The sequence below is a fragment of the Colias eurytheme genome, chromosome 31, assembly GCF_061535395.1.
Source record: "Colias eurytheme isolate Ceu_HAF_F1 chromosome 31, ilColEury1 Martin Lab GWU primary, whole genome shotgun sequence".
NCBI classification, from domain to species: Eukaryota; Metazoa; Arthropoda; class Insecta; order Lepidoptera; family Pieridae; genus Colias; species Colias eurytheme.
This window is the reverse complement of record NC_143010.1, coordinates 4,009,969-4,031,655: the sequence shown is the minus strand read 5'-3', so window position 1 is coordinate 4,031,655 and position 21,687 is coordinate 4,009,969. Positions and strand designations below refer to the sequence as shown.

Genomic DNA, 21,687 nt, shown 5'->3' with positions numbered 1-21,687 from the left:
AAGATTGCACAGATAATCAAGGATTAAAAATGGATCTATCTATACACTATCCGTATCCTACGTACTATGGTTTGCCGCCATACTACACTAGAGTCATGTTTCCAGACCCAGCCGATTATTTGACGTATTATAAATATTATGATGGTGAGTTTTTCGAGTAATTAAGCTATATTTTATCTGTTTAATTTTCTATAAATATACGTATCTATATTGATTTATTATCTATGTAAGGATGGCAACATTATTCAAAATGGCGGACGCGTGAAATGTCAAAGTGACAGTTACAGATGCTGTCAAGGCAAGGTGTTAGGCTACAATAGAGCGTATGAAATACTAGCTGTGCCCCGCAGTTTTACCCACATCGTTTCTTTCCTGTTGGTCTAAGCGTGATGATATATAGCCTATAGCCTTCCTTGATAAATGGGCTATCTAACACAGAAAGAATTTTTCAAATCGGACCAGTAGTTCCTGAGATTAGCGCGTTCAAACAAACAAACTCTTCAGCTTTATAATATTAAGTATAGATTCTTCCACACCTACACAAGGTTTTAAAAATTAAAATGTTCTTTAAAATACGATTTATAATGTAGGTACAATATTATTACTGCGTTTTCAAGCAAAGTCGCAGGAAATAGCTAGATTTATGTAATTTATCGTCATGATCATAAAGATTATAATATCTAATAATAAAGTTCGCAAATAAAACTGAAAAATAAATAATTGTATTGTTGTTTGTGAAATTACGCTTACTATGTGTGAGCGAGAAGGACTAATTAGAGAGAGACGAAAGATACAAATCATACGTCATTGAGTAGGACTTTTGAAAAACAAAATGACAAGAGAATTATATAATACTTCTATGCTAAAATATATAGCTAAATTGTTTGTTTGAACATGTTAATATCAGAAACTACTGAACAGATTTTAGGATAACACTGTTAGATATATGTACGTGATCCCTGAGCGCTATAGGCTATATATGTAGCACGGGCAAAGCCAGGGAGGATCGCTAGTTTTGTTTAGATACTTGATACAGTGTAGATCTTAATACTATTATAAAGGCGAAAGTTTGTATGGATGTATGGATGTTTGTTACTCTTTCACGTAAAAACTACTGAACCGATTACAATGAAATTTAGCACACATATAGAGGGTAACTTGGATTAACACATAGGATAAGTTTTATCCCGGAAATCCCACGGGAACTGGAACTATGTGGTTCCTTTGAAAACGCGGGCGATGCCGCGGGCGGAAATCTAGTATATTTATAAACAAGGGTCATCGTAGGACATAAAAATTATTGCAATAGCAAAAGCTTTCACAAATTAATAGGTAATAAACTTTCTAGAAGCGATATATACCTTTAGGCTTTAAAATATAAATACTTAAAAATTACAGTTCTTGCCAGTTCTTCTCCGTAGTATCTACGGAGAAGAACTGGCAAGGAACTCCATGCTTTCCGGATCGTAAATGTTAAAAATATGTTATGACGTTTCAAAAGTGCTTCTAGAAGTCTAATTGAATTAATAAATGTTTGAGTTTGAGTGTGGGAAAGAGATGGCGCTATACGATATATATAGCGCTGTCCTCTTTCCACACTGGATGTAATACTGCTTGAACACATAGTACGGGGGCTGGTCTAACAATTATATATTACGACATATTATGACATTAAAATGTTATCACCAAACAAATCTCCTTATCAATGATTTTTTGTCTGTCATCACGTTATCAGGGGCTTTTTATGTGATGTTTATCTTAATTATTTTGACTTGTTTAACACCATGACTTTGCTTGTGTCATTTAAATATGTATTGTTTAATAATTAACATATCCTACTAATATTATAAATGCGAAAGTTTGCTAGGATGGATGTATGTGTGTGTATAGGTGTGTATGTTTGTTACTCTTTCACGCTAATACTACTGAACCGACTACAATGAAATTTAGCCCACATATAGAGGGTAACTTGGATTAACACATAGGATAAGCTTTATCCTGGTAATAGCTCCTATTGGTGTGAGCGTGATGATATGTATAGCACATAGCTTTCCTCGATAAATAGACTATCTAACACTGACAGAATTTTTTAAATCGGACCATTTCTAGATTAGCGTGTTCGAGCAAACAAACAAAAACATTAGCTGTATATTAGTATAGATTACCTTCAATTATCCTATAGGCAATTACTAAAGCAAGCCAATAATTCCAGTCGTTACCATATTCCTCAATTCATACTCACTACATTCGTCTTTCAACTGTCATAACCTCTAATCTAAAAGACAGATGAAGTAGGTAAAAAAATTACCTATATCTTAACTATCTTACTATCTGTCCCAACAAACATTGTTCTACCTTATCAGATCTACCCAATAGACACATTTTCATGATTATCGGTCCAGCCGATTCGGAGTACGGTAGTAACTAATATTGTTACACGAGAATTTTATATACATACTAGCGGTCCGCCCCGGCTTCGCCCGTGGTACATATGAAAAATAGATGTTGGCCGATTCTCAGACTTACCCGATATGCACAGAAAATTTCATGAGAATCGGTCCACCCGTTTCGGAGGAGTATGCAGACTAACATTGTGACACGAGAATTTTATATATAAGATACTAAGTATACCCCCCGGTTTTTATCCGCATTGCTCTTGGATATTTAACAGTGAAATATTTTTTTCAAATCGGACCAGTAGTTCCTGAGATTAGCGCATTCAAACAAACAAAAAAACTCTTCAGCTTTATAATATTAGTATAGATTTTAAATGATTTTTTATAATGCCCTATGTTTTCGCATGTCACGATCATAAGAAAAAATAATCTTAATGGAATTTAGATAAGAATAACTTTATATATGATAATGCAAGTTTAATGATAGTATACTAGATAATACAAGGTGACTGGTAATTCGATGTGATCCTTCAAAGGGGTTATAATAAAAAACCGTCATAGCTCAATAACCATCCATTTTTGACCCCTGGTTAACTGGACTTAATTTGTTGCAAATGACCTCTAGTATAACCCCTTTGAAGGATTACGTCGAATTACCAGTCACCCTATATATTTATTAGTATATCTCAAGTGCTGTGACTTCTTTCGACTTGTGGTTACCTAATATGGCTTAAAGTGCCTACGGTATCTTTAAATGTCCCAGAGTTATTGAATGTATCCTAAAGTAAATTAATGGTCCTTAAATTTATCGAATGGCTCCTTATAATTAGATTTATCATTCCGTATGCTCATCATCATCATCAGCCCATATATGTTCCCACTGCTGGGACACGGGCCTCCTATGAGGGTACAGGCCATAATCCACCACGCTGGCCAAGTGCGGGTTGGCGGATGACACATATCGTCGAACTTTTGATTCTTCGACATGTCGGTTTCCTCACGATGTTTTCCTTCACCGTTCGAGCACCGTATGCTCATTTTATTTGAATTCTTGTGTCCTTGGAATTGAATTTTTTATCATATAATTTTACCAATTACCTAGTGTGTTTAAAGTGCCTCTATAATACCTAAAGTTACCAAATAATGCTTTGAATGTGTTCTATCTAATGTTACCACTTACCTTGTGTCCTAAAGTGACTTTATAGTTCCTAAAGTTACCAAATAATGCTTTGAATGTGTTCTATCTAATGTTACCACTTACCTTGTGTTTAAAGTGACTTTATAGTTCCTAAAGTTATCAAATAATGCTTTGAATGTGTTCTATCTAATGTTACCACTTACCTTGTGTCCTAAAGTGACTTTATAGTTCCTAAAGTTACCCATTATGTCGTAATATTACCCAATGGTACACAAAAAGCTATAGGCCAGTCTGTCTACGCGGCGATGACGTGTGATAATCGAAAAACAATCCTGATAACTAAATGATAACAAAGAATTTTGTACGTTCACTGTAACGTGTTGTGTCTCTCGTAATCTGCACGTTTCTGTGATTGTGTGTGCACTCAAACTCAAGTTCTAACTCAAACTCAAACTCAAGATCAAAGTTTGATAAGTAATGTGTTATTGACGTGTTGCTGAAATCAAAGTTCAAACTTAAGTGCGTAAAGTTCAAACTCAAGCTTTGAATGGTAAGCATTTGTTGTTATTTACGTCTGTAGTCAAACTCAAAAGATGAGTCAGCTGAGAACATTGAGTTACTATGTACTACGTACTAGAGTGGCTATTCCAAACAAAAACATTGCGCACGGCCCCGCCGGTGTGGTGTGAACTTACTGGTGAAAAGTCAGTCCTCGGGCTTTGTTTGTAACTGTTAAAACAATATCTCAGCGACACGCGAAGGCATTTTGAACAAAGCAATAACACGTGTTAACGTGGCAAGCGGGGGGCACAGTCCGGCAAAGACTGAATGAGTTTGTGACGTTTGCCTCTAACTCGTGTTACAAAGAGTGTAGATGTCAAGATGTCCTCTCTAGAACGTAGTACCTAATAACTCAATGGCTGATAAGCATCTTTTCATACCCCTAAGTGAAAGAGTAAGGCAGAACAACGTTTGCCGGGACAGCTAGTAATAATAATTTATCCTACTTCCTACTAATATTATAAACTAGCGGTCCGCCCCGGCTTCGCCCGTGGTAGGTACATGTTTACGTTTTCTCTACATAAGAACCATTCTCGTACTTCAAGGAATATAATAAAAAAAGAATTATCGAAATCGGTTCAGCCGTTCTCGAGTTATGCGCTTACCAACACATTTTGCGATTCATTTTTATATATAAGATGAGAAAGTTTATGAGGATAGATGTATGTGTCGACGTTGAAGATTTTTTTAATTATTATCGTTATTGTCAGGAATATTTTTTTTGATCGCAAATTCTTCATTTACCTAAGAGTTGATCCAATTAGCTTAAGATGACTCGACGATAATGATAATCAAAAAAGATATATCAAGTAAAATTTAACACCTGAGTTTACTGATAAGCTCTGTTTCCATAATAATAGCGAAAAATATTTCTTTTTTTTTATTATAAGTAGATATAAATGATTATTTTTGCTGATAAATTATGATTAATTTTTATTTACTTCCTCCTGTTTCCTCATGTTTAAAATTTATTGTACTCCCACATGAACAAAATTTCTTATATATTCTAAATTTGTTATACCTCCGCATATGCTAAATTTGTTACACCTCCGCATATGCTACATTTGTTATACCTCCGCATATGCAAAATTTATTATACCTCCAGTTTTACAAAATGAATTACAATTACTATAGTAATACTAGAGTATACTCTAGCATGTACAAAATATGTTCTACCTCAGCATATGCTAAATTTCAAATTAATTATTATTACTATACCATCGCGTGTACAAAATTTGTTCCACCCCAGCATATGCTAAATATATTTTACTTCCCCTAAGGGTCAGCTCACACCGAGACGCGACGCGACGCGACGATACTTAAAGAGGCCAATGATTTCGCGCTACGCCGCGCGTCGTCGCGAGACGCATCGCAACGTCGCGAGGCGCATCTTAAAATCGTAGCAGGACGACGCCTAGCTGCGCAGCGAGATGCCGCGAGGCGCAGCGGAACGTATCGAACGTAGCGAACGAAACTTCTTCCTCTTCCTCTTCTGCAAGAAGTCCGATTATAACAAGATCCCAGTCTATCATTATATTTTCAATCGAGCACTCGACCGAACTGCATCAATTCTAAACGAAGTCTGAACGGAAATAGTAGAGAAGTCGCCACAGCGGCCTCAGGCTGCGCCTCGCGGCGTCGCGCGGCACCGTGAGACACAGCACCGCTCTTGCACGCCGCGCGTACCGGCGATGCACCGCTGCGTCACGATACGTCGCGCTACGCCGCGAGGCACCTCGAGGCGCAGTGCTGCGTGGTGCAACGTAATCTGAATTCTCACAATGTAATATGTATCTTTTCGTGTAGTGAATAAAGTATATTTTGAGTCGCTCTATGAAAAATGTGCGCGCAGCGTCGCGCCGCGTCGCGTCTCGGTGTGAGCTGACCCTAATACAAAATTAATTATAATTACTATACTCTAGCATGTACAAAATTTGTTCTACCTCTGCATATGCTAAATTTCAAATTAATTATAATTACTAGACTCTAGCATGTACAAAATTTCTATCCCCGCATATGCTAAATTTCATGCGCTCTTTTCAGGCATGTACACGATGCGCATGCTAGACGGTGCGTCCGCGCACGTGCCCCAAAACCATCCGCATATGCCGATTACAACTGGTAAGTTAGTTTTGTTTATTTTGTAGGTTGTCTGTAGCATGGAAGATATTTTATTGATTTTTTAGTAGCAAAATTTATAGTTTTGTAATGTGTGTAGAACGATTAACATGTTATTGTAGATTTTTTTATCCTTTTCATATAAAAAAGAGCATTTAAATTATATTATTCGAACTCGATTAAAATTATTCATAGGTTTTAATAATTCGTTCTCGATTAAAATTATTTATAAGGTTTACATCGTTAAAATTTAGATGTTCAAATTTTTTTTAGTCGGTATGTTTCGATCTGTATTTTTTTATAATTTCATTATTGTTTATTGGTATTTAAATAAATGTACACCTACCCTCTTCAGCAACCACCAAAAAAATGTTACACCATTATTTTTTGGGTCTTTTTTTTTTTCAAATATTTATTCTGTATTTTAGCTGAGCGGGACTCAGCATCTGACAGTGCTGTATCATCTATGGGATCTGAACGAGTGCCATCTCTATCGGACGGGGAATGGTGCGACGGGAGCGATTCGGCGCAGGAGTTCCATAGGTACGGATAGACGAACCAAAAAATAAAAAAGAGCGTGTGGCCCGAGCACACGTGTCAGAAGTGAAACTTCTTTGCCAATATTCAAAGACACTAAAAACGTCGTCTTACTCAATAACGTGACGGTATTGCAATGACGCGACTTTTAATTTTACTGTCAACGCGCCTAAAGAAGTTTCACTTCAATATATAGGAGAAATAAGTACCTTCCTACTGCAGGAGTTTCCTACTGTTAGTGCGGACGAAGAGATGAACAAAAAAAAATTATTTTAGTTTTGTAAAATCTATTATTATCTAAATTATTATTGATGAACAAAGAGGATGACTTTTAACCGAATTTTAAATAGTCCAAAATTATATTTTCGTCATAGTTACATATTACATTATTTTATTTTTCCTTTCCAATACATTATTAAATAATACTAATAAATATATTTTTCTATAAAACAGTTCAAAATTCCGCCCGTACGAGAGCGCATACGCAAGAGATAGATCACACGCGCCGCAGAAGAAACATCATATGTTTGGGAAGAGATGTTTTCAGGTTAGTTTCTATATTTATTTTAATATATACTTAAGTAATCCTACTAATAATATTATAAATGCGAAAGTTTGTGAGGATGTGTATGTGTGTGTTTGTTACTCTTTCACGCAAATACTACTGAACCGATTACAATGAAATTTAGCACACATATAGAGGGTAACTTGGATTAACACATAGGATAGGTTTTATCTCGGAAATCCCACGGGAACGGGAACTATGCGGGTTTTCCTATGAAAACGCGGGCGAAGCCGCGAGCGGAAAGCTAGTAATACATATATTATATTAGATAAATTTATGTTATTTTAATATGCATATGGTATTTTTTGTAATAATTCAAGTTAAGGCAATATAATTATGAAAAAAAAAATGTCTGTTGATTTTAATTTTGTTTCTATTTGTGTTGTGATTTTAATTTTTTTTGATTTGTTGAAATTTGAATTTTGTTTCAAATTCCCTTTGATTTTGAATTAAATTTGATTTCAATTCAAATTCAAATTTGATTTGATTTGATTTCCAGGAACAACCGCAACTAGAGCCTCTCGTCACACGACCGCCAGCCGTAAAATATGAATGCGAACAAACATACCACCATGATAGCATGCATATGCATAACGGTATGTATTATTAAATCTCCATATGTAATAATCCATACTAATATTATAAATGCGAAAGTAACTCTGTCTGTCTGTCTGTTACTCAATCACGCCTAAACTACTGAACCAATTTGCATGAAATTTGGTATGGAGATATTTTGATACCCGAGAAAGGACATAGGCTACCTTTTATTGCGAAATATGTACCACGGGCGAAGCCGGGGCGGACCACTAGTAATTAATATAGTTTAAAAACCGAAAAAAGAGCGTGTGTGTCGAGCACACGTGTCAGAAATGAAACTTCTTTGACGTCGCCTTACTCCATAACGTGACGGTATTGACATGACGCGACCATGAAATGTAATTCTAAACGCGCCTGAAGAAGTTTCACTGTAAAAATTTTTTTGGAATATAATTATTTTTAATCTGGGAAGTAAATGCAACGATTATTATGAATATTTCATATATTTACACCACACTAGCTGTGCCCCGCGGTTTTACCCGCATCGCTCCGCTCCTGTTGGTCTTAGCGTGATGATATATAGCCTATAGCCTTCCTCGATAAATGGGCTATCTAACACCGAAAGAATTTTTCAAATCGGTCCAGTATTTCCTGATATTAGCGCTTTCAAACAAACAAAACTCTTCAGCTATATAATGTTAGTACATATTCTAGTGTAGTGTGTGGTAAAAATGTTGATGATGAGTCATTATGATAATTTAATTATATTATTTTTAGATTTCAAGATATTATATAATCTGATATTTAGTATCTGTTATAGATAATGTTATATAATCTGTGAAATGAATAAAAAAATGATAATTTTGATGATCATGTAATAAATTTTATACATATATGATAAAGTATTTATTATAGATATTAATTATATTGATAAAAATAAACTATTCACGATAGATGTGAAAAATAACTAATAATAATCAATATAATCCTAGTAATATAGAATACAATCATGAATAATCCTATTAATCACTACATAGTATAAAACAAAGTCGCTTTCTCTGTCCCTATGTCCCTTTGTATGCTTAAATCTTTAAAACTACTCAACGGATTTTGATATTGTGACCGCCTCCTTGGTAGAGTGGTTGACGCGTGAGCATAGCACCGAGAAGTCCTGGGTTCGATTCCCGGTGGAGACGAAGAAAAAAATGTCTCAGTCTGGTAGGACACAGAAGGCTGATCACCTACTTGTCCCTAAAGGAAATCGATCAGTGAAACAGATGTATAATGCATCTGCCCCTTACCCCACTCCGGGACATGGGCCTTCACTTAACGGATTTTGATGCGGTTTTTTAATAGAGTTAGATAATTTATAGAGAAGGTTATAAAAAAATTGGTTGTCTGTAAAGTCGGTTTACTGGCGATAGTTGAACGTGACAACGTCCGATTGTGCTTCTTTGTCGCTCGTTCCGCGCTCTCGCTCGCACTTCAAGCCTTACATGGAACGCCTCAGAGCGAGGTAACGCCGCGTGAGTCATGTTTTTCGTGCGTGCAGCCGGCTCTATCGAATTATAAGACGTTGTCACGTCAATAAATATTTAATATTACGATGAATAATTTGCATATGTATTTTCAGTGGATTTCTCTCGTCATCAATTGAACGCCCAACACGTTCCTCTACAGCCCGCGTTGGATTTGAACACGGCACATTCAAGTCATGCTATTATACAGGTAAAATATTATTAATTAAAATATATATGTGTAGATATATATATATAGAAAAAGTGTGTGAAGTTATGAGAGATTGTGTGAAATTTGTGCTAATTTCGAATTGGTAATTTTACGTCATTATTTGTATGTAGGTCTTAATATGATAATAATCTTATATATAAAATTCTCGTGTCACAATGTTAGTCTGCATACTCCTCCGAAACGGGTGGACCGATTCTCATGAAATTTTCTGTGCATATCGGGTAAGTCTGAGAATCGGCCAACATCTATTTTTCATATGTACCACGGGCGAAGCCGGGGCGGACCGCTAGTAATGTATAAAATTGAATAGTCAATATTAAATTAGTAGTGGAATACAATATTTTTGGTTTAGGGCTGATTTTTCAATCCTTGGATAAAACTTATTCATCGAATACCGTATTAAACTACCATTTCAAATGGTATTTAGTATTTTTTTGAAATGGAAGTTTTATACATTATTCGACGAATAAGTTTTATCCAAGGATTGAAAAATCAGTCCTTAATCGTTTTAATTTTCAAATTGAGATGTCAAAGTCAAATCAAATGTGATAAACATATTTATTAAATCTGATGTGATGATTTAAATTCTCATAGTCCGGGATACATCGCCCATTTTTGCAAGTGATTACTATCAAGCTAATTTTTCGTGAGTAGCTTTATTTTGATGAGATGCCCAATAATTTCATGTACGAAACTCTCGATTGTGGTAGCTTACAGAGGTAACAAGGATAAAAATTTTTGATTTGACGGTTCTCAAATATTTATTACGTATATTGTAGGACAATATGTCTGTTGAATTATATAAGTATTAAATAAGTGAAAATAAAAAAAACAGCTGGTTAGTAATCATTTATGATGACTTCGTTATCGATACACATTGGAAAGGGGGACTCTTTGATCAAACCATAGATTTTGTAGGACAAATATTTTTTCGAATAATTTAGATAATTATCTTGAGATTGAGCAAAAAAAAAAACATTCAGTTAGTAATTAATATTTGAGAACCATCAAATCAAAATATTTTATCCTTGTTTCCTCTGTAAGCTACCACAATCGAGAGTTTCATACATGAAATTATTGGGCATCTCATCAAAATAAAGCTACTCACGAAAAATTAGCTTGATAGTAATCACTTGCAAAAATGGGCGATGTATCCCGGACTATCAGTTTGTATTTAGATTTTTTACATTTGAATTTCTTTCAAAATTCATAATCCCAAATTCAAATTTTAAATTCAAATCAAATCAAACTCCACAGAGTAACGTATCGCCCGCTCGTTTCGCGCCGGATTCCCGAGTTCGTCACAACCACACATACAGCGCACCGCCACCGCCCGAACACCGGCAACCTATACGGGATAAACGAGGTAAGATTAAATGTTTTATTGTTTATTTTTGGGGTTTTTTTGTATTTAAAGTGGGTTTTTGTTGTTAAAATAGGCCTCGGTGAGGAAAAACGACGAATTTTGAACGCTTTTTTGTGTTTTTTGTTTCTTAAATAGGTCGAGGTGGCGAAAAAACAACGAAAAATGAAAAAAAATGGTTTTGCAGAGATTTTTTTCGAATTTTTTGCAATTTTTTTGGTCGTTATTACCCCTTAACTCCGCTATCTTCCCTATATTTTTGTGAGCTGTAATCGTCTCTCACTTTTTATTATTTTTTTATTCACTTTTTATTATTTCACTCGAGGACTGCCGTGGCAAAGCTATTGCATGCTATGCCTTCAAGCCACACCTCCGTGCCCGTCGGAGTGGGGAGCGTGAGGTTTTTTCGTTACGCAATTTCTGGATTCGGTCCCCGCGCTCAAGGCCCGCGATAGAAGCTATGCAATAGCTAAATAAATATAACTAAAAATGTCAATCTGTCTGTTCGCAGCTCGTCGTCTAACGGACAGCAGCGGATCGGAAAGTGGGCATTTGAGCAGAGATGAAAAGAGAGCAAAAGCGCTGGGTGAGTGGACAGATGGACATATTTATGTTTATTTTATATAGAAAAAACTAGATTTCCGCCCGCGGCTTCGCCCGCGTTTGCAAAGGAAAACCCGCATAGTTCCCGTTCCCGTGGGATTTCCGGGATAAAAACTATCCTATGTGTTAATCCAAGTTACCCTCTATATGTGTGCTAAATTTCATTGTAATCGGTTCAGTAGTTTTTACGTGAAAGAGTAACAAACATCCATACATCCATACATCCTTACATCCTTACAAACTTTCGCCTTTATAATATATAAATTAGATATTAGATATTAGATGTGTGCGTGTACTAGTGTACACACGTAAGAAGTGAAACTTCTTTATGACCTTATTTTTCAAAAAATAATTTACTATATGCAACTTTACAGAAATACGTCGAATCACGCGTGGTAGGGATAAGAAAAAGATGGCGCGTAACGGGAAAATGTCACGCGTAACGAAAAAATGTTACACTAATTTTTTTTCCAACCCCGATAAAGAAGTTTCACTTCAAAAATAAAAAAAAATTCACTTACATGAAAAGATTATTTTTTTGGACTGAGAATTTTTTGTATAGGGTTCTATAGTTTTAGTTGAGTTTAACTGAAATCAATAACAACTGGAAACTTAAATTCGTATAAATTGTATACGTATTTGTGAATAGTATTTTTTTTTTAATTTATATTATAACATATATCATACACTAGCTTCCCGCGGCTTCGCCCGCGAAAAGAAAAACCCGCATATTTCCCGTTCCGGATAAAACCTGTCCTATATGTTAATCCAAGTCACCCTCTATATGTGTGCTAAATTTTATTGTAATCGGTTCAGTAGTATTTGCTTGAAAGAGTAACAAACACACACACACATCCTCACAAACTTTCGCATTTATAATATTCTTAACACAAGCGAAAGCTTAGTATGGGATCAGATCGTGCCGTGTGTGAAAATTGTCCTGAAATATTTATTATTACATATTATACTTATTTTTGACCGCCTCCTCGGTACAGTGGTTGACGTGTGAGCGTATAACCGAGGGTTCCTGGGTTCGATTCCCGGTGGAGACGAAGAAAAAATGTCTCGGTCTGGTAGAACACAGAAGGCTGATCACCTACTTGTCCCTAAAGAAACTCGATCAGTGAAACAGATGTATAATGCATCTGCCCCTTACCCCACTTGGGGACATGGGACTTCACTTAAAAAAAATTACTTATTTTTATATATTTTTTCCACAGGTATACCTCTAGAAGTCCACGACATAATTAACTTACCCATGGACGAATTCAACGAACGTCTATCTAAGCACGACTTAAGTGAAGCCCAATTATCACTTATTCGTGACATACGGCGTAGAGGCAAGAACAAGGTAAGATATTGTTAAACTAGCTGTGCCCCGCGGTTTAACCGCATTGCTCCGCTTCTGTAGGTCTTAGCGTGATGATATACAGCCTATAGCCTTCCTCGATAAATGGGCTATCTAACACCGAAAGAATTTTTCAAATCGAACCAGTAGTTCCTGAGATTAGCGCGTTCAAACAAACAACAGGTGGCAGCACAAAACTGCCGCAAACGTAAACTCGACCAGATAACTTTTTTTAGCGGACGAAGTAGTTTATAAATTTTACTTGATTCCTGTTACTATAATTATGTATAAGTTATATTATGTACTAGCCTTCCGCCCCGGCTTCTCCCGTGGTACCTACATGTTTAAACTATCCTATCTCTCAAGTTGGATCGAACTGCACATGGTGTGCGAATTTTATTATAATCGGTTAAGTGGTTTAGGAGTCCATTGAGGACAAAAAAAAAGACGGGTTGCACTGGGGGAGTGCCGGCAGAAGTGAAAACTTGATTGTAACGTTGAAAAAAATTGAAACGTTGAGCATGTTTGATATTTTGGAATGGTATCCGTCTTACGCTTTTTCGATCAGGTCACGTGTCCTGACGTGAGTTTAAGATTTATACCCATTACAGAAAAAGTGCTCAACGCCGCTAAATAAGTTTTCACTTCAACATTGTGACACGAGATTTATATTAAGAAGATAAGTTGTTATCAATAAAAAAAAATCTTGTCCCCACAGGTGGCAGCACAAAACTGCCGCAAACGTAAACTCGACCAAATCACATCTTTAGCGGACGAAGTACGCACAGTACGAGACCGCAAGTTGCGAGCTCAAAGAGATAGAGCTGCATTACTTGCTCAGAGACAACGGCTGAAGGAACACTTTGCGGCGCTTTATCGTCATGTGTTTCAGGTGAGCATACAGACAGACATGTGTATATACAGGGTTACCTGTAAAACACCAACAACCTCGCAGGACAAGGTACCTAACATCACAAGTAACAACATTTGTTCTACGACTTTTGATAATTTGTTAGATTCTATTTTCATACAATAATAAATATTCATTTAGAGATATACTCTATAGACTTACAAAATTGTTAGCTCAAAAAATAATTTAAAAATAATTTATAGCGTTATGCCAATAGTCGTAGAACAAATGTTGTTACTTATGATGTTAGCTATCTTGTCCTGAAGAAGAAGAAGAAAGAAGAAAGAGGTTGCTGGTGTTTTACAAGTCACCCTGTATAAAGCAAGACACAGACAAAGACACACTATAAATATAAAAAAAGTGATATAGTGGGACATATGTTAAGAATATACACAACATATATACATATGTATACACACGAAAACTAAGACTCACACAGATGACAGAATAACAGTAGACATAATAAATTTCGTTCCAAACATTGAAAAAACACTAAATTTCGTATGTTTATCCCACAGAACCTCCGTGACGGCGAAGGTAGACCACTTTCCTCAGCGCAATACTCGCTGCAACAAGCGGCCGATGGGAATGTAGTGCTCGTGCCCAAGATGAGCCAGCATGGCGGTGAGTTCAACTCAAATACTTACTCAAACTCAAACTTAAGTGACGACTTTAAGACTTAAAATGACTTAAATACAAGCTTGAAGTATAATTTAACTTGACTTAAAGTAATTAATATATAGATTTTAATGGCGAACTTGAATGGCGATCTCAAACTTTTTTTACAATAACAGTACATTTCTTTTAAAAATGTACAATAACGGTCTATATTAAAAATAATATATTTTTTTGTTATTATTCCAGATCACCCAATGAACCGTACCGACGACGATATGGACCGGAAGAAAAACTACGAGTGACGTCATCGATGACGTCACACGTCAATCCGCCTGCTCGATACACATGGATATTAATTATAAAAAACATATGGAAATTTGTGAAAAAATACACATAATATGTATATGGAATAATCGTGAAAAATTCGCATACATATGTATGAAAAATTTGGATAAATAAAACAACATGGTAAATTGTAAAAAAATACACAAACTTTTATGTATGGAAAATTACACATACATATATATGGAAAATCGGAAAAACAACCACCAAAACGTGTGAAAATAGAACTGAAAAAATGTGTGAAATAGTGATTATTTTTTAGATTTTTTGTTATTTTTGAAAAACGGTCAATAGATGTTATTAAGAATAAATATTTCTTTTTTTTGTTTTGATTCCATTTTTTTTTTGTATATATACTAGGAAAAATATATTTTTGTTGTCTTCAATTAATTAAAAAATTGTGAAAATTTCTCAAGTAGATTGTGTTCTAAAAGGTTTTCAAATATGTTTTGTTTTTTCTTTATAAATAAAAAAAAACAAGTTTTTTTAGAAATGTAGACCAAGTAGATACAGTTAAGATTTGATCTATTTATAGAATATTTATTTACAATATACAATAATAAATTTTGATGGAATAAAAATAATAAATAACACGGTGAGAAACTATAAAAATGTTAGTTTCTAATAAAAATATAAAATAAGAAACACTAAAGATACCTGTTCTTCTTATTTTTGTACTTTACTACGGAAAAATCGATTAATTTGAGAATTGCTAAGAAAGCAATTTTCAAAAACAATGAATTTTACGATATGTCACCAAATGGAGTTGATCTTCATTTAGCATTTTATGTAAAAAAAATGCCGCCATTTTTTTTATTTTGGCGGGAAAATATCAAAATTCCCGCCTTTTTTTGACACGGCGGAAAAAGCAGTGCTTTAAAATTATGAAAATATGTCGATGTGATAGAAAAGCTATTCCATTTTCGGTTAGATTCAATTTAGTTTTGAGTTTAGTGGCAGTAAAAGAAATAACATATATCGCCTTATTACAAAACACAGACCAACTTAAAACCGGGTTTTAAATATATTAAAACCATGGTTTAAGTAAAAGTTTAATTACAAAACATGTTTTAGAGTTAAACCATAGATTTAAACCTCTGTTAAAGTCAAACCATGACTTTATTGTCTAGGTTTGATTGTTTAAACCAGTTAACTTTTTGTAATAAGACGGTATGCGTTTAACTTGAGAATCACACGAAAAAAAATAAAAATGTCGTTGTGATTGTCACGAAAAACGCGTTAACATATGCGAAATGTCAAACGACATTAACGTTGCAATAATTTTAAAATTAACGACTTAAAACCATTAACTGTAATATATTTTTCATTAGGAATCTATTTATGTATATTATTATATTATAGGGTAACACTGTTATAGTTAAAAATGTTGTAACACATAAATTTTTTGTTTCGATCTCCGGTCGTCTATTTTAAAAGTACAAACGTTCAAAAATGTAAAAAAAATACGTGTTTCCGGGTGGACATTTTGCAAAAATGATGAAAAATATGTAAAAAATAAAGTCTAAAATGTCCATTTGGAAATGTAGTTTTAATTAATCAAATTTGAAAGATCATTATTTTGTTTTTAACACTGATCTTTTAGATTTAAGAGGACTTATAGCCATAGGATTTTGTCACTTGTGTCGGCAAACGTTTTTTGAAGACAACATTTTAATTTTAATAAAAAATAAAAAAAATATCACATACATACTTTGAGTGATTCTTTTTCACATTGCGAAAATGTTGTCTTTGAAAATATTTTAATCTATGGTGCATATATTTAATTATATATTAGATCGCTTTGCAAGGAAGAAATATAAATTAAGTGAACATAGGCGACGGGTAACGCATTTTAAATAAGTTTTTTAATAAAGGCTTAGCGTGACAATTTGTTGTTTTATTTTTTGACCTATAACCTATAATTTATTTAACACACATAGTAAAAAGAGAGGTAATTTGTGGCTTTTTACTTTGAGATATTATAATGGACTATAAGATTTAAAAAATGAATGCCCTCATTTACGCTTGCCTCAAGTTACACTCATCATCATCATCATCATCATCATCAGCCCATATATGTTCCCACTGCTGGGACACGGGCCTCCTATGAGGGTACAGGCCATAATCCACCACGCTGGCCAAGTGCGGGTTGGCGGATGACACATATCGTCGAACTTTTGATTCTTCGACATGTCGGTTTCCTCACGATGTTTTCCTTCACCGTTCGAGCTACACTAATTGTATTTATTTCATTTTTAAATTCAACACTGAAATACGGCCGGTTTCTAAACCGGTTTCCAACTAAAATGCAGTTCCATCTAGAATTACAAATACAAAGTACACCTTATCATTAAAGATTGGTCTGTTTCGATTTTAATTCATACATACGATTGATCTAAATGCACCGCATATTAATTAACGAGCGAATTCTCATTCTAACCCCACTATGTCCAATTCTTTTAGTGCAAACGGGCGTAGGGTATTCTTTCGTTTGCACTAAAAGAATTTGACATAATGGGATAAGATTCTATGCAATGTTCTCATACTGAAAAACACCGAATTCGAGTTTTGGTTTACACTAAAAGATCACGAAAGAATGCTCTTGCTCTATGTTAGTTTGATGTAAATGCACCGATATGCACATATATATACATATATATATATATATACACATATATACACCTCTTAATGATGCTGAAAATATGTATACGAAAAGGTCTCCAATCTAAGTTATCTTCATCTACGCAAAAACAGAAGGTTGATCACCTACTTGTCCATAAAGAAAATCGATCAGTGAAACAGAAGTATCCATAATGCATCTGCCCCATTCGCTACTAAGGGACACGAGAATTTACTTTGCACAAGTGTGAGGTCGACTAAATTTCCTATTGCCAATAACTATTCAATAACATTCGTAGGATAATTTCACCAATCTGTAGTGTAGAAACTAAACTTCAGTTTAGTTCACGTAGACGTATTCACATTTCACGTGGGTAGATGCATGAACGTTAGGTATAAGTGACATATCACACTAGCGGATTGCGAGCGGTTTCAAAGCGGAGCGGGTGCGCAACGAATACGTTGCGGGCGCGCAACGAACACGCCGCGGTTGCGCAGCGAATTCGTTTCGGACGCGTGGCAGATGCGCAACGTTTACGTCGCAGTCATGTACACTCATTAACAAAATGGAATCCGTGCTGGTTGTTACTTAAAACTTGTGATAGTATAATGATTATGAGATCATTATTTTTTACGAGTTTCATAACATGTTAATGTTTAGGGTATTTTTTTATCCATTAAATCTTGGTCGAAATGCAATCAGATAACTTAATTGCTCATAAAGAAAGTTCATTAGTGAAATAAATGTTAAAGCTCCTTAACTAAAACAGGTCTATCTTATTATTAGGTAAATAGGTAGCAGTGAGTAGAAAATTTTATCAAGCAACCAGCAACTCACTAGTCCTAGTAATTCAATTTTATAGCACCTTTTTTAACAACTCCAGTTGTTACTATTACATCTTTAGTTAAGTAAGTGCATTTCCACAGTACGGTTAAAAAATTGAGTGCTACAGAAACGATGGAAATATTGAATGGAAGTTAGGCAAGGCGGAAGAGCTGGCTTTTGTGCGAGAGTATACAAAATGGCGTCGACGCTTCTATTCGCAGCGAAATCGTTGCGCGTCCGCGACGTGTTCGCTGCGCATCCGCGGCGTGTTCGTTGCGCGCCCGCAACGTATTCGTTGCGCACCCGCTCCGCTTTGAAACCGCTCGCAATCCGCTAGTGTGATATGTCACTAATTATGGACAATGGCAATCGCTTCATGTAAATGATAAAAATACTTTGTCATGTAAGAGCAATGTGCATCTAAAGACAGCATCATGATATTAAAACAAATATGCGTCTCTGCAAAACGCGCCAAGCCACAGGGTTTGCGCACCACAATAAATTATGTAGCTTTTGTAAGACACGTAAGCAGTTTTTGCGTCAAAAAAAATTTAACACTAGTTACCTCATTCTGTACTTTTTACGATATTCGACGTATGAAGGAAAGTACTAATGGCAAATCAGTACTTGAACTTTTGAAACAGGTTGCACCTTTTCTTTTACATTTTAACTTTAATTAATATGTTGTTCGTACAAGTCAGTAACAATTTTGTACGTTATTTTATTTAGTAAGCAGTTACATAATCAATTTATATATACAATTTAATGAATTAGCTGCTCGATATAGAGATGTCTGTAGATATAGAGGTTTTAACTTTTAATATTAATGTGTGATGTTAATTATGTTGTTTTTAATATGTATTTGAAACTTCTTCATTAGTTGATTAAGTATGTTAGTTGGCATATATAGATGGTCAGTTATTTAGGCTGGGTTGAACCATGTTACTTCATCAATAACAAACATGTTAATGTAACTGTTAGGGAAAATATGACTTGGACTATTTGACAATTTTATTGAGCGTCATAATTTTAACGCTAACCGCTCAATTAGCGCGTTCAATACAATTACTGGTCCGATTTGAAAAATTCTTATGGTGTTAGATAGCCCATGTATCGAGGAAGGCTATAGGCTATATATCATCACGCTGACTAACAGGAGCGGAGCACTGCGGGTAAAACCGCGGGGCACAGCTAGTGAAATATGTAATGTGTAGACTTTTTACAAGCAACACACACACTTTAAATCAGTTTCAATATAAGGATAGGATTAAGGAAATGAAATAAAAAAACATAAATAGTCGAATACATGTATATTTTAATCGCATTATTACAAAATGTTTCTTACTTTCATAAATAATAATAAATTGGAAAGTGCTAAATGCTTATTTCGATTGATTTAGGAAATATCCATGGAATTTAAAAATTCGTGCAAAACAATAAAAATAAAACAAACATAAAATACGAAAAACGTTATAGAAATAACTTTAATCATAAAAATCAACTTAACATAATGAAGAGTGTCTACTTAATACTTAATTTTGTGTCAGTTAAAAATAAAATGGTTCATCTCTTTCATAACCTTGTGCAGAAATATCAAGTAACATGTTATAATGAAGCAGACAGTAACTTATATTTATGGAATAAAATAAAAAATAGTTTAAAAATAAATTCAAAATAAAATTTATATAAACGATTTTATTGAAGGGTATACTTAAATTTATTTTAATTAATTTTTTAATAATATAAAGTGAAGTCCCGTGTCCCCTAGTGGGGTAAGGGGCAGATGCATTATTCATACATCTGTTTCACTGATCGATTTTCTTTAGGGACAAGTAGGTGATCAGCCTTCTGTGTCCCGCCAGACCGAGACATTTTTTTTTTCTTCGTCTCCACCGGGAATCGAACCCAGGACCCCTCGGTTCTACGCTCACGCGTCAACCACTGTACCAAGGAGGCGGTCGTTAATAATATAAGCTAGATACTTAATACGCTACACTAATTGTATGTGATGATGATGATGATGAGGATTATAAATAAAATAAATAAATAAATATTCAGGACAATTTTCACACACGGCACGATCTGATCCCATACTAAGCTTTCGCTTGTGTTATGGAAAAGATGGCTGATAAACATACATATTATATAATTTTAAATAAATACTTATATAGATAATTAACACCCAGACACAGAGCAAACATCTATGTTCATCACACAAATATTTGCCCCGGGTGGGAATCGAACCCACGACCTCTGGGCTTGGAAGGCAGGGCCAACCAAGCCAACCGGTCAGTCGATTATGATGATGATGATGATGATGATGATGACAGATACAGTAGTATTGATGGTGATAATAATTTATTTGAATTAAACCTCTCGAAATACGTGACAAACATATATTATAAGACGAAATTTAAAAAAAAATTGAAATAAATGTTTTGTGAGTTAGATGATTTTAATGTTCTTATACATAGTTATAAAGACATGGAATATGAAAAATTGTCTTAAAACAGCTACAGTTTTAACTAAAACTAAGCGCTAAATCTAAAACTATTTCAAAGAATGTGTATTAAATTTTTTATGTTGATTTTCAGTCAGTGTTGCAAACAGCATCCATCCTGTAAAAAGAAAAAATGTTTATTTTTCTTATATTAAGCAAATTTAAGGAACAGAAATGAAGTTACATAGTTTTGGTGTTATCATTTTGTGCTTATGGAGTAATACATCATTGTATATAACATGAATAGCAAAGGACCCAGAACTGATCCTTGTGACACCCCATATAACATTATGTTGATATTGCAAACGAATTACTATGGCATACTTAAATTACTTCTCGATCAGTCTACCAAGTGTACTTAATATTTAATATAACCCGACTACCCTCATTTTCAACAATTTTTTTTCTAATCTTTTGGCTTTATCTTCTCACCTAGCGATAACTAACTCTCGATTTTTATTTTCGAGTTTTTTGACGTTCTTCTCAATTGTTTCCCCTTTTTGTCAGATTTTTTACCATTTTTCCCTATTTGATGCATATTTTACCCACTTCCTCCATTTTTTTGTATTTTTTCCCCATTTTTTCGCCTTACCTATGCCGCATTAGTAGACGGCGGCGGGAAACACCGCACATGTTCGACTCCCGCTCTCTCATCGTCAGCCGCCGCTAAATGTCGAGCTAAAACGCTGAAAATTTGTGAGTTTAGCACTTGGAACCGCCGGATCCGGTCGACCATGCGTTTCAGCGGCTGTAAAAGATAAAAAGCAATAAATATAGTTTAAATAAACACGCTTTAACTACCAAAAGGACACATTTTAATAAATCTACCTAAAAACCTATCTAAATAATAAAAAAACGTGTCTGCCGTGCGCAAATGCCAGAAAAATTGTCGCCTTACTCAATGACGTGACAGTATTGCCATGACGCGACCTTGAAATTTTACTCTCAACGCGCCTA

At 34.7% G+C, this 21,687-nt stretch overlaps 2 protein-coding genes across 8 annotated transcripts in view; one reads left to right on the top strand and one right to left on the bottom strand.

Annotated features, from left to right (window-relative positions):
- LOC149895542 (segmentation protein cap'n'collar-like) overlaps positions 1-16,673 on the top strand; it is a 140,351-nt gene extending 123,678 nt beyond the window's left edge. For 6 of the 7 annotated variants that reach the window (XM_090118943.1, XM_090118940.1, XM_090118941.1 and 3 more), the window contains exons 12-22: positions 6,139-6,216; positions 6,642-6,756; positions 7,204-7,297; positions 7,815-7,911; positions 9,486-9,580; positions 10,859-10,967; positions 11,476-11,550; positions 12,788-12,918; positions 13,634-13,807; positions 14,344-14,449; positions 14,690-16,673. In XM_090118943.1, coding sequence (XP_089975069.1) covers positions 6,139-6,216; positions 6,642-6,756; positions 7,204-7,297; positions 7,815-7,911; positions 9,486-9,580; positions 10,859-10,967; positions 11,476-11,550; positions 12,788-12,918; positions 13,634-13,807; positions 14,344-14,449; positions 14,690-14,745 — 1,130 coding nt within the window. In that variant the 3' untranslated portion in view covers positions 14,746-16,673. Of the gene's footprint in view, positions 1-6,138; positions 6,217-6,641; positions 6,757-7,203; positions 7,298-7,814; positions 7,912-9,485; positions 9,581-10,858; positions 10,968-11,475; positions 11,551-12,787; positions 12,919-13,098; positions 13,186-13,633; positions 13,808-14,343; positions 14,450-14,689 lie in introns of those variants that run through there. The other variant, XM_090118942.1, reaches the window with a different exon arrangement.
- A 2,852-nt stretch (positions 16,674-19,525) lies between these two features.
- Cyfip (Cytoplasmic FMR1-interacting protein Sra-1) overlaps positions 19,526-21,687 on the bottom strand; it is a 42,739-nt gene continuing 40,577 nt past the window's right edge. Inside the window, exons 28-29 of the mRNA XM_090118842.1 lie at positions 21,323-21,478; positions 19,526-20,848 (exon numbers count right to left, since the gene is read on the bottom strand). Of these exons, the coding sequence (XP_089974968.1) occupies positions 21,323-21,478 (156 nt within the window). The 3' untranslated portion in view covers positions 19,526-20,848. The remainder of the gene's footprint in view (positions 20,849-21,322; positions 21,479-21,687) is intronic.